Below are 12,150 nucleotides of genomic sequence, written 5' to 3' on the forward strand. Positions count from 1 at the left end.
AGACTGGCTGCAGTCCGTTGATTCTCCAAACCCCCTCCCCATCTGACAGGTGTCCATCCGGGCTGACACCGGGTGGAGGGGGGTCTAACCTGGGAGGGGCACCTGTCAATCACACAGACGTTCCGTTCACCTGTTGAGGCGCATCGGTTTTGGGATTGCAGGAGATGTGGAGAACCCCGAGAGCCTCTTGCCTCGGGTCGGTGGCGTTGGTTTGAGGAAGGGGGAGCGTCCGTGGAAGCCACGTCCAAAATAAAAGCACCGTGACGCCGGCAAGAAGGCTCTGAAAAAATCATGAGGATTATGAAAAGCTCCGGAAAGATGTCATCAGAACAAGGTTTGATTTGTCTCCTGCTGCCGCTCACGTTGCTAGGCGACAGGAGCGCGCCTTCGAGTCTCCATTAACCAGACCTTCTCGATTGACGGCTCGGCCTTGGCGAGCTCCGAAGGCCACGCCGCCCGCGTCCCCTCTGCGGCGGCTCCGGCCGGCCCTCCGCCTCCTCGGGCGGGTCAAACCCTGGCGCCGCAGGTCGGCCGTCGGGTCCCGGTGCTGCGGGCCCGGCGTGGCTGAGGACAAGAGCAAGAGGTGGAAGAAGGAAGAGAGAAACGCGGAAGGATTTGTGGAGAGCCGGGGCTTCGGTCTCCTAGAAGTACAAGCGAGGGGGGCTGGAGGAGGAGCCGCTCCGAGAACATCTGCGTATTTCACTCCGACAGCTCGGTGTGAATTATTCAGCGCTGCGAAACACGCTCGGAGGCTCCCGGGCTCCCGCACGTCCTCGGGTCTGCACCGGGACAATGATGACCGTCCCTGAGAACCGCGCACACCTCTGCCCAGCCCGCAGGTGGAGCTCCTGAAGGCCGCGGCGCCGTGCGGAGGAGCGGGACGCTTCAGATGTTTCGTACTGAACGTGGCGCACAGGTGGAGGTGAGGAGCTCACCCTCGTGTCCGCGCAGCCGCATCGGCTGACCGGTTGCTCCGGGGACCGGGAGGGTCTGCCCACCTCTCGGCGTCCATCTCCGGGAGGAACCTGCAGCAGCCCCGCTCACACGGAGACCTTCTGCGCTCCATGTCAGCAGGAACACGTCTGATTGTTGCGCGAAAGAGGCGCGGGAAGCTGTGATTGGACGGTGCGCTCCAACATATAGGGGGTGTCGACATCCTGCCCTCCGGTAGGCGCAGTCTGTCTTCGCCTCTCCATAGGAGTCCAAGATCGAGCCCCGGGTCTCAGCCGGTCCTCCTCCTCCTCCTCCTCCGCCCCTCGTCTCTCCCGCAGGTGCGGGGGTCGATGGAGACGCTGGGGAGGCGGTGAGCGGCAGCCGCGAGGAGAAGCAGCCCGTTCCGGAGCGCCTGAGCGCGCCGCTCCTCGCCATGGCGACGGCGGACTTCTCGGACGTGGAGGCGTTCCTGGACCGCCACCCGGAGCTCTTCGAGGAGTACCTGGTGCGGAAGGCGCGCTGCGACCAGATCAGCAGGTGGCTGAAGGAGCACCGGCCGTCCAAGGCGCCCGCCGCCGCCAGCGCGGCGCGGGAGCCGCCGTGCGCCGGCGGCCAGGACGGCCTGCGCCGCCGCTCGTCCCACATGGAGCTGCGGCGCAGCTTCGCCCGCTCCAAAGCCTCCACGGCGCACCGCACCTACGACGAGCACGAAGCCCGCTCCAGCGTGCGGCGCCGCGCGCTGCTGCGCAAAGCCAGCTCGCTGCCGCCGACCACCGCGCACATCCTCAGCGCGCTGCTCGAGTCCCGCGTCAGCGTGCCCCAGTACGCGTCCAGCGCCATCGACTACAAGTACACGCTGAAGGAGACCAACGAGAGGGAGTTCTTCCTGGAGCTGGTGAAGGACATCTCCAACGACCTGGACCTCACCAATCTGAGCTACAAGATCCTCATCAACGCGTGCATCCTGGTGGACGCGGACAGGTGCTCGCTCTTCCTGGTCGAGGGCCCGGCGCACAAGCGGACCCTGGTGTCCAAGTTCTTCGACGTGCACTCGGGGACCACGGTGCGGCCCTCCTCCAGCACCCTCAACTCCAACGAGGTGCAGGTCCCGTGGGGGAAGGGCATCATCGGCTACGTGGCGGAGCACGGGGAGACCGTCAACATCTCCAACGCCTACGAGGTAAGCGCGAAGCCGGGACGAGGGAGGCGACGCACGGCGGCACCGTGGCGCACGGGAGAGCGCGCGTCACAGCCGACCCAGGCGCGTGTGTGCGAAGCTGTGCGGGTGATCACCCGGTCTCGGCGGGGTCCGGGTCCTCGTCCCTCTGCAGCTCCAAGGCGTCATTATCTAACCGCCCCGGGCTGCTCGGCGCGGGTCCCCGGGGGGATACAGGAGCTGTGTGTCAGCGGGATATAATGGATGGCAGATACACAGACGTGCAACTGCGTGCGCGCGCGTGTGTGCGTGCGTGTGTGTGTGTGTGTGTGTGTGTGTGTGTGCGTGCCTGTCCTGCAGGACCACCGCTTCAGCGACGAGATTGACAAGCTGACGGGCTACAAGACCCAGTCCATCCTGTGCATGGCCATCTGCAACAGCGACGCCGAGGTCATCGGCGTGGTGCAGGCCATCAACAAGAACCCCATGGGCACCCCCTTCACCGAGGACGATGAGAAGGTGGGGGCTCTGGAGGTCTACACACACACACACACACACAGCTATTGCCCCGGGGCCACAAAGTGGAAAAGACGGTGTGCTGAATCTGCTGGACGAGGAGTAACGGGGCCACTCAGGCAGAGCATCCTGAGAAGGTACTCTCCAGGGTGATGGCTTCTCAGAGAGCCTCCTCCTTGCCTGCTGTACAGCCATGCAAGATGCATCTCTCCGGCGTGAAACAGCAAGAAGGTGCATGGTTGAGTCACCCTGAGAGTGAGACAAACACACCTGCCAGTACATCCCCTACAATCACCGCCTTTTAGGTTTCTCTCAACTGGCAGGAGTCTGATCCAGGCCGGGGTGGCGTTTGTCCACAAGATGGCAGGATACAGTGATGGAAGTGTGTGTGTGTGTGTGTGTGTGTGTGTGTGTGTGTGTGTGTGTCCTGGCTCCATCTGCAGAGGACAACAACCTGAGACAGAGTCGTGAGTCTACAGCTGGTCAGATGTGAAGAACCACAACCCTCAGCCAAAGGAGGACCCAGGACTGAGGGCTTTCTTCTCAAATCAATGCTCTGCTCTGCAGAGAAGATCTCCAGCCCCCTCCCACCCTCTACCTCCCCTTTATTCTGTTTTCTTCTGCCCAGGTGCTGCAGATGTATCTGCCGTTCTGTGGAATATCGATTTCCAATGCCAAGTTATTTTCCGAGTCTCGCAAGGAGTACGAGAGGAGCAGGGTGAGAGACTGCATGCACACACACACACACACACACACACACACACACACACACACGGTACAATGTCATGCACTGACAATGGAGATCCGGATCAGGACGAGTGGAGAAGGTGTCTGCACCCTGCCAGAGGTCAGCTCCTCAGGGGATTCGGGGTGAACACACAAACCCAAAGCGCTACTCACCGCGTGTTTCCGCCGCAGGCTCTTCTGGAGGTGGTCAATGACCTATTCGAGGAGCAGACCGACCTGGAGAAGATCGTCAGGAAGATCATGCAGCGTGCGCTGACGCTCCTGCAATGCGAGCGCTGCTCCGTGCTCCTCCTGGAGGACATCGACTCCCCGGTGAGGCCTCCTCCCTCTGCTGGCGTCCGCCCTGATGCACGCCCGCCCTGAACAGAGGTTTGCGTCCCACAGGTGGTGAAGTTCTCCAAGACCTTCGAGCTGATGTCTCCCCTGTGCAACGTGGATCGGGACTTCGGGTGAAAAATGCGACACCGGGCTTTCGGTTCATTATCTCATCAATAACTCATTTATTGAGACTTCCCGACATCTCTCACGATACATTGCTGACTTCACTCACATGGCGATCGGAAGCCCCTTCATGATAATATAACTTCAGGGATGGTCAGGTGCAGCTGTTGTTGGGATTCATGTGTTCATCACAGCGATGGCTCCTGGGAGGAACCTGCTGCGGTGTCTGCTGGTGCCGTACCTCCTAGCGGGTGGGAAGGGGTGGTCTCCTGGATGTGACGGGTCAGCAGAGATGTTCACGGCCTGGTCGCCGAGTCTGGAGGAGCGGAGGTCCCGAGAGAGGGCAGTCTGGTCCCTGTGATTCTCCACAGTCCTGACAGTCCGGTTTGGAGGTGGGGTGAAGAACTGGACCGGCGGCTCGAGGCAGGCTGGACTTCTTGGGCGGAGAGGACGGTTCTCTGTTGGTCAGAGATATGATGAGGATGTTAGCGATTAGAACATTTGAGTCTCCTTGTGCCGGCCAGGCAGCGGGGGGGGAGTATGAGGAGGAAGAGGATGAGGTCTCCATCCTTCTGCGGTGACCCTTCCTCCCTCTGATGTGTTTGTGTTCTCCCGGCAGCATGGAGAAGCTGTCCTGCTCCGACTGGCTGATCAATAACAGCATCGCGGAGCTGGTGGCCTCCACCGGGCTTCCAGTCAACATCAGCGACGTGTGCCAGGACCCTCGCTTTGACGCCGAGGTCAGCCGGGAACCCTGTCCCGTCGAGCGCTGCCTCCCGCGGTGACTCACTGCTGTCTCCCCGGTGCAGGCGGACCAGGCCTCGGGCTTCCACATCAGGTCGGTGCTGTGCGTCCCCATCTGGAACCGCACCCACCAGATAATCGGTGCGTTGACCTCCTCGCCGCAGCTCCGGACCCGGCGGCCGCAGACGTGACGTGCCGGTGTTTCTCCGCAGGGGTGGCGCAGATCCTCAACCGCCTGGACAGGAAGACCTTCGACGACGCCGATCAAAGGCTCTTCGAGGTAGAGGAACATCTGCGACGCGCCGCGACCGTCAGGAAGCACCGCTCTCACGCCTCGGTGTCCTCTCCTCTGCACGCAGGCCTTCGTCATCTTCTGCGGCCTCGGGATCAACAACACCATGATGTACAACCAAGTGAAGAAGACGTGGGCCAAGCAGTCGGTGGCTCTGGATGTGAGGGCCGCCAGGACCGCGCGCCTCCTCTGTCACCTCCATAACCCCCTCAGACCCTCAAAACCTCGGGTGCCCTCTAAGTCACAAACAGGAAGTAGTGAAGTAAATCCGGATGAAACGATCATCTCCAGAAAGATCTGTCTCTCATCAGTTTGGTCGCCGTGACCTCACGTCTCCTCAGGTTCCTTCTGTGAACCCACAGAGTCCACACTGACCGAGGCGCCGTCCCCGCCATCAGTAACCTTTCATGAGCACACGGCAGTAAGCGTCACCTGATAACGTACGGCTCCTCTGCGTTTCGAGGTTCATTTTTGGAGCATTTTTGTGGAGAAGACAAAACCTCAGAGTCCAAACCCCGAGAACGAGAGGACCACGATGGAACGTGGACTCCATGATGGAGCTCTCCTTCGATCACCGAGACGTCCCCTTCTTCTCGGTAGACCGTACTCGCTCCTCTCCTGAGGTGTGACCTCAGACTCGGGGTGAAGTGAGAGGAGCTCCTGGTGTAAACCACGTTCCGTGTTCTCCTCCGGCTCTGGTAAACAGAGCAGCGCGGCAGCGTCGTCCTCGCCTCCATGAATATTTCAGCTGCTCTCAATAATGCAGAAGGGATCCATGAGCCGGCCGGCTGCACGCAGACCGCCTGTCTGCTCCACACCTTCAGCCTGACACCCGCCGCAGACACGACCCATGGCCTGATGTCCTCTTCTCCTTCTTGTTCCCCAGATGTTGTCCTACCATGCAACCTGCTCCAAGGCGGAAGTGGACAGACTCAAGGTAATTCCAAGCTGATCACCTTGGAACCAGTGGCCTTCTGTGTCCTCCTCCTCCTCCTCCTCCTCGGTGAGATTGACAGCTCTGCCCCCCCCAGGCAGCGAAGATCCCCCTGAGCGGCGAGCTGGGCATCGACGAGTTTTACTTCAACGACTTCTCTCTGGACAACGATGCTATGATCACCGCCTCGCTGCGGATGTTCCTGGAGCTGGGCGTCGTGCAGACCTTCAAGATCGACTACGAGGTGAGGGGCAGAAGCAGATCCCGGGAAAGATCTCCATCATTTCAACAAGTCATGGATCCGAAAAACTACGAGTGCCGAGTTACTGGTTACTTTTTATCCCTGTTGCCTAGCAACGTCGGCCAGGACACACTGACACACAACTGCAGTTAACAACCAAACGCTAACTTTTTAGCTGTATCAACACAGAGTCATTAAACACACACGAGTAACAACACCAAGCGTGTGTGTGTGTGTATGTGTGTGTGTGTGTGTGTGTGTGTGTCCTGTCCCCTAAGGTTCTCTGCCGCTGGCTCCTGACCGTGAGGAAGAACTATCGCACCGTGGCCTATCACAACTGGAGACACGCCTTCAATGTGTCACAGTGCATGTTTGTTATGATCACGGTAGGTTTTCAGTCCACACACACACACACACACACACACACACACACACACACACACACACACACACACACACACACACACACACACACACACACACACACACACACACACACACACACACACACACACACACACACACACACAATAAGACAACTGGAGAGCCGTCCCTGTGAAAGCTGGGTGAAGGCGGTGCGATACCACTGTCCATGTCCTCGGGTGATAACTGACCTTGGCGAGGGAAGACGTAGTCACGCCGACCCTCGCGCTTCTTCTCGGTCTGAGGGAGCTGACCTCTCTTAACATCTGCGCTTGTGATCTGCGTGCAGACGGCAGGCTTCCAGGACGTCTTGTCTGAGGCGGAGATCCTGGCGCTGATGGTCGGCTGTCTCTGCCACGACCTGGACCACCGAGGCACCAACAACGCCTTCCAGGCCAAGTAGGTGAGCCGCTCCCCGAGTCCAGGAACCCGGGACGCGTCAAAAAAGTACCGTTTGTCGCCGCAGGACGGGCTCCGCCCTGGCTTTGCTCTATGGCACGTCGGCGACCCTGGAGCACCACCACTTCAACCACGCCGTCATGATACTGCAGAGCGAGGTAGGTGGACCCACAGCTCTCAGGAGGTTCTGGAGGGTGTGCGGAGACACCGCCCTCTGCTGGAGGCCTGCTGAGTGACGGGAGGGAGACGTGAGCGCTTGTACCCGCAGTACTTGATGGTACTTCCCTACTCCAGGTCAGGACCCAGGAGGACTTTCTCCCTGTGCTTCATCTGAATGGAATAAAAATAATCTTTAACTCAACGCCGAGTTGACAGGTTCATTTCCACTGCAATAACTATTTATAAATCTAAAATTAACTTCAGCGGAAATCATTATTATGAACGTGTTTTCTTGTGATATTTGTGTACTTTAAGAATATCATGATTAAAAACTGTGATCCAATCAATGAAGTCTTCAAAATTAGAGCCCTAAAATAGGGAATCAGCAAAATACTTAATCAGTGATCAATATCATGTTAATATCAAAATCATTTTTGGTTACATGTAAATGACTCCCTTGTTCCCGTGTGGATAGCTGGACTTGTCATTAAGAGTCAACTCATGTCCCTGCTGCAGTTACTGGTTAATAAAGCTACTGTAGCCCCGCCCCCGTCCGTGCACGTCAGAGGTGAGCGGCACAAACATCTCACCCTCACAACTCACACCTTCAACAGGACGAGCATGCACAGCACGCTGGGGGAATAGGCCACACACACACACACACACACACACACACACACACACACACACACACACACACACACACACACACACATATGGACTTTTACTCCAAACCTTCAAACCACCACAAAAGCAGTTACTAACCGACTTTGCTAACGAGAGAGTGAAGGGAGGGGCTACAGTTATTTTTGTGTTTTCAGATATTGAGACTCCTCTTTACCTGTGTGTGTGTGTGTGTGTGTGTGTGTTTTCCCAGGGACACAACATCTTTGCCAGTCTATCGTCCAAGGAGTACAGCAACATGATGCAGCTGCTGAAGCAGGCCATCCTCTCCACAGACCTCACCCTGCACTTTGAGTGAGTCCACCTTGGCTGAGCTGGATGTCGGGCCGGAGTGGAGCGTCTGGAGCCGGCCTCCGGCCCGACCCCCCGCTCCCCTGACTGTCTCTCTGTGTCGAAAAGGCGCCGGAGCAAATTCTTCGAGTGCGTTCTTTCCGGAGACTTTAGCTGGACGGACGACGGCCACAGAGAAGTGCTCAGGTTGTCTTCTCCTCTCTACGCCGTCCAAATATCCAGCCAGGCAGGAAGACAGAAACATCTTGAGCGTTCTCCTCCACAGATCTATGCTGATGACAGCCTGCGACCTCGGCGCCGTCACTCGTCCTTGGAAGATCTCCAAGCAGGTGCGGCACGCCAGCAGGGCTCCGGCCGTCCGTTCTGTGGGGCGCAGGGAGACGAGGCCGGGAAATACGGCCGCCGTGTGTTTAAAAGCACGGGCCGCTTCCCCGCAGACAGGCTCGCACGCCGCCGACCCTCCGGGCAAAGCATGCTGGGATGTGCTGTTTGATCCTCCACCAAATACAACATTTTGGCAGCTACGCCGGCCGCCCCCACGGTCACACACCGTTTAAACACCGTGCTGTGTTTAAAGGCCACAGTTCCACCCAGCCATAGCAGTCCTGGTCTTGGAGAAAACACGCCAGCATTTTCAGCTGCAAAGAAAACAGGCCTTTTGTAAGTGGAGTGTGCACAGACCGCACGGACGTGAGCGGGATCTCAGGGGCCCCCGGTTCCACCCGCCATGGCCTCCTTCCAAATTCAAAGTTATAAATGGCCAGAGCCTGAGCTCAGCCACAGCAGGGATGTTTTAACCCCCCTGGAACTGAAAGGGCAGTGCAAGAGTACAAAGAATGAGGCCTAAACGTTAGCATCGGGAGATGAGACTTTGTGCCACCCAAGCCCTGGAGCATCCGAGGGCTGATCTTCACAGAGGACTGCATTCATTGTCCCAAATTATGATCTCTAGTAGCTGATGTTTATTTAACGGGCACCGGCAAGCTAATCGGGAAGTGAGCGGTGTCTGCAGCTGTGATTCTCCATTCATTGACAAATTTACAATCCCATCACTTTTACGTGAGTTCCTCCGGCACCAACATCTGTATTCGTCCGTGCGTTTACTCACCACTTCCAAAATGCAGGGAGGGATGTTTGTAAAGCCCCCCGGTGGTCTTGCTTGGCCGCCGTCTCCGTCTGGAATGGGTCCGGCCGCAGACGCCCGCTCCTCCTGGGCCACCTTCTGCACAAAGTATAGAGACGGATGAACTCTGAACGCTAGCCGGCCCGAGCCCAGGCGAGGGGTTTCATCTGATGGAAGAGACAATCAAAGTTTCCATCCATGTGTCCAGGTGGCGGAGCTGGTGACGAGCGAGTTCTTCGAACAAGGAGACCGGGAGCGGTCCGAGCTGAAGCTGACCCCGGCGGTAAGAGCGGCCATCTTTGAATTCTTCACACCGACTGTTTGTTGGAGTTCTTAACTTGTGTTTTTCTTAATTTAGTCTGAGTTAGAGCTTCGCTTTTGGAAGAGTGTTCTCAGGAAGTCTTCTTCTGTCGTCGGTGACTTTCTGCGATGGTGCGCGGTTGAAAAGACCAGAGCTTACTGAGGTGTAATTTCTGCCGCCCTACTGCTGGTGTGTGTGTGTCTCACAGCCTCTGAGAACACACAGGTCATGGTGAAACACCTGCATTGTACAAGAGAAAAGATTCAATGTCTTCAGCAGAAAATGTCCCCCAGCTCTCCGAAGGATAAATCTTACAGGGGAGTTCAGAAACAGGTCCGGCGGTTTGGAGAAAGGTGTGTTTTTCCACTCAGTGGAGCTCTGCGTGGCCGGGGGAGCCTCCATCTGCTCCTCCACGGGGGGGCAGCGCTCTCCTGCGCTGTGGACACAACGCTCACATTCGCAGCCTCGGCCAGTTAAAGGACCATCGTCCCGCCGGGTTCTGCTGCATCTGACGACCTTCTCGATGCTCGCGCCAGCTTGCTGTTGCTCTGCAGCGAGACCGTGGACTGTCGTTCAATCTTCTGTTAAGATAGTGCGGCCCATGTTCTTAATGAGACCGGGTTCCGCCGAAGGTGTGATGGTAAATGTCTGAAGGTGGAGACGTCACAGTGTCTATCCCCTGTCTGTAGGCCATATTCGACCGCAATCGCAAAGATGAACTACCGGCCCTGCAGCTGGAGTGGATAGATGGGATCTGCAAGCCTCTTTACCAGGTACTTCTCATTCATCACACACTTTGTGCCCTTTGCTCTCATTCTAGCAGCAGACAGTTCAGGAGATCCTCTCCGCCGTCTCTTCCAGGCGCTCCTGAAGCTCAACAGGAAACTGCAGCCGATGGCGGAGGGGATAGATGCTAATCGGATGAGGTGGCAGGAGCTGAGCTCGTCCAATCAGCACGCGGGCTCGGCCTGCGTGTCCTATCGGGGCCCAGAGCCGGGCCCGGAGCCCGAGTCCCCGGAGACACGCATACGGCCGGACTCGGCGGAGACGGATGAAAAAGCGGCGTCCGGGTCGAAGTCTGGTGACAGTCAAGACCTGAGAGTTGAAGAAAACGACGCGTCCCACAATGTTTGACCACATCTGCTGACAAGAGGAAGTAAAACAAAAGGATCATCTGTCAAGTTAGCTTCACGGGGTTCTACCCAGACCCGGCTATTTCACGAAATATGCACTGCCCAGAAATTCTGGCGAAGGATCGGGGTGATTGGACTGCATCCGACTCCACCTGCTGAGTGTCACTGTGTAAAACTCAGGACAGCAAAGAAACAAAGCAAAGAAGGGCAGTTGGTCTTCTCTGCCCGTCCAACTGTACGCCTGGAGGCAACAGTGTTTACCAGAGTAGAAAGCTAAGCTGAAACCAAAGAGGGCCCCCTTGACGTGAACAGCTCTGAAGACGAGAACCCCTCTGAATGCCTTTACTTAACTCAACAGAGCCACTGTGATATTAGCGCGCGTCTGACGTACCATAAATTTGCCGCCGTGAATGTTAACCCGGAGCGTGGTCTTGTTCCTGAATGTCTTGCCTCATTAGCTGCATGGTATCGACGTGTTCTGTGAACCGCATGTGTGCATCGTAGCAGCAGAGCTGCAGGACCAGGGTGCAGGGCATGGTGAGTCGGGGCAACAGCACCATTCAAGCAAGCATGAAAAGCATGTTTGTATGTGTGTGTGTGTGTGTGTGTGTGTGTGTGTGTGATCTCAGGGTCATTCTTGGAGAATGAGCATAAAGGAACAGTATTTTCTGGAATGATCTGTGTTTACAACTGCCTGTAAATATGTATCTTTAATCCATGGCCTGATCTACCTTGTCTTTCAGTTGACAGGCTACTTTATATTGGGTAAAATGTACACACAGGAAGTTCTCAGGGTGATCGTGTCAAAGGTCCCTTGATCAAATTTTAAACTGATCTGGTAAACAGCGCACGCGCACGCACACACACACACACACACACACACAGATCGCTAGCAGGCTAAGTGTGTACGTCTGATGAAAAATGTTAACTATTTTCTGAAACTTGACCTACAATTGCATCAGCTGCACCTTGAAACCTCAAAAATGGAGGTCATAAGTGTGTTTATGTTTGCTTTTGAGATGTTTCGTCACTGTACTTTGTGGTAAAGACTCCACTGCATGCGGATTACGTTGATCATGGTCATAATGACGCATGGACCTGTTTGGTGTTGGTACCGCAAGTCGATCTCGATGCCTTTGACTGCCCGATGAGATTTTGCTTTGCATGAAAATTCCTAAATTCATAGTTGTGATAAATGTTGCCGCTGCACTACAATCGAGAACAGACAAAACAAGTCTATTTTCAGATGCTCTCTGATTATATGAGGAGAATATATCTTCTTTTTTTCATACTCCACTGGGATTTATGGTTGGCTATTTCTCATGCTATTTATAGACCATCCGGTAAAATGCATTGTAAGAGTTTCAGATGTAACAGAGGACTCGGTCACTGAATTAGTGGATTAAAATGCTGTTCCATCGGAACAGGTTTGTTAGTTTACACGATCTTCTTCTTCTTCTTCTTTCGGTTTTTACCTCCAAGGGTCGCCACAGCAAGTCAACTTTCTCCATTTAACCCTATTCTCTGTATCCTCCTCTCTCACACCAACTACCTTCATATCCTCCCTCACTATGTCCATAAGATGAGATGAGAACAACTTTATTAATCCCGAAGGAAATTGTTGTGCCAGAGT

General features: G+C 55.9%; 1 protein-coding gene across 1 annotated transcript; it reads left to right on the forward strand.

The window, feature by feature from the left end:
- Positions 1-868: 868 nt before the first annotated feature.
- Positions 869-11,919, forward strand: pde11al (phosphodiesterase 11a, like). Its single transcript, XM_086155045.1, has 20 exons — positions 869-2,113; positions 2,450-2,608; positions 3,234-3,323; positions 3,524-3,664; positions 3,737-3,801; positions 4,413-4,533; positions 4,603-4,678; positions 4,750-4,817; positions 4,897-4,989; positions 5,716-5,766; positions 5,861-6,007; positions 6,283-6,390; positions 6,717-6,826; positions 6,894-6,984; positions 7,863-7,963; positions 8,069-8,146; positions 8,226-8,289; positions 9,292-9,366; positions 10,074-10,157; positions 10,246-11,919. Exons 1-20 carry the CDS (start codon positions 1,367-1,369, stop codon positions 10,516-10,518), a joined length of 2,742 nt encoding a protein of 913 aa, XP_086011171.1. The 5' UTR covers positions 869-1,366; the 3' UTR covers positions 10,519-11,919.
- The last annotated feature ends 231 nt before the right edge of the window (positions 11,920-12,150 follow it).

This window comes from Fistularia commersonii, chromosome 11 (assembly GCF_037954325.1).
Source record: "Fistularia commersonii isolate RoL2024-O1a breed Wild chromosome 11, RoL_Fcom_v1.0, whole genome shotgun sequence".
Classification (NCBI taxonomy): Eukaryota; Metazoa; Chordata; class Actinopteri; order Syngnathiformes; family Fistulariidae; genus Fistularia; species Fistularia commersonii.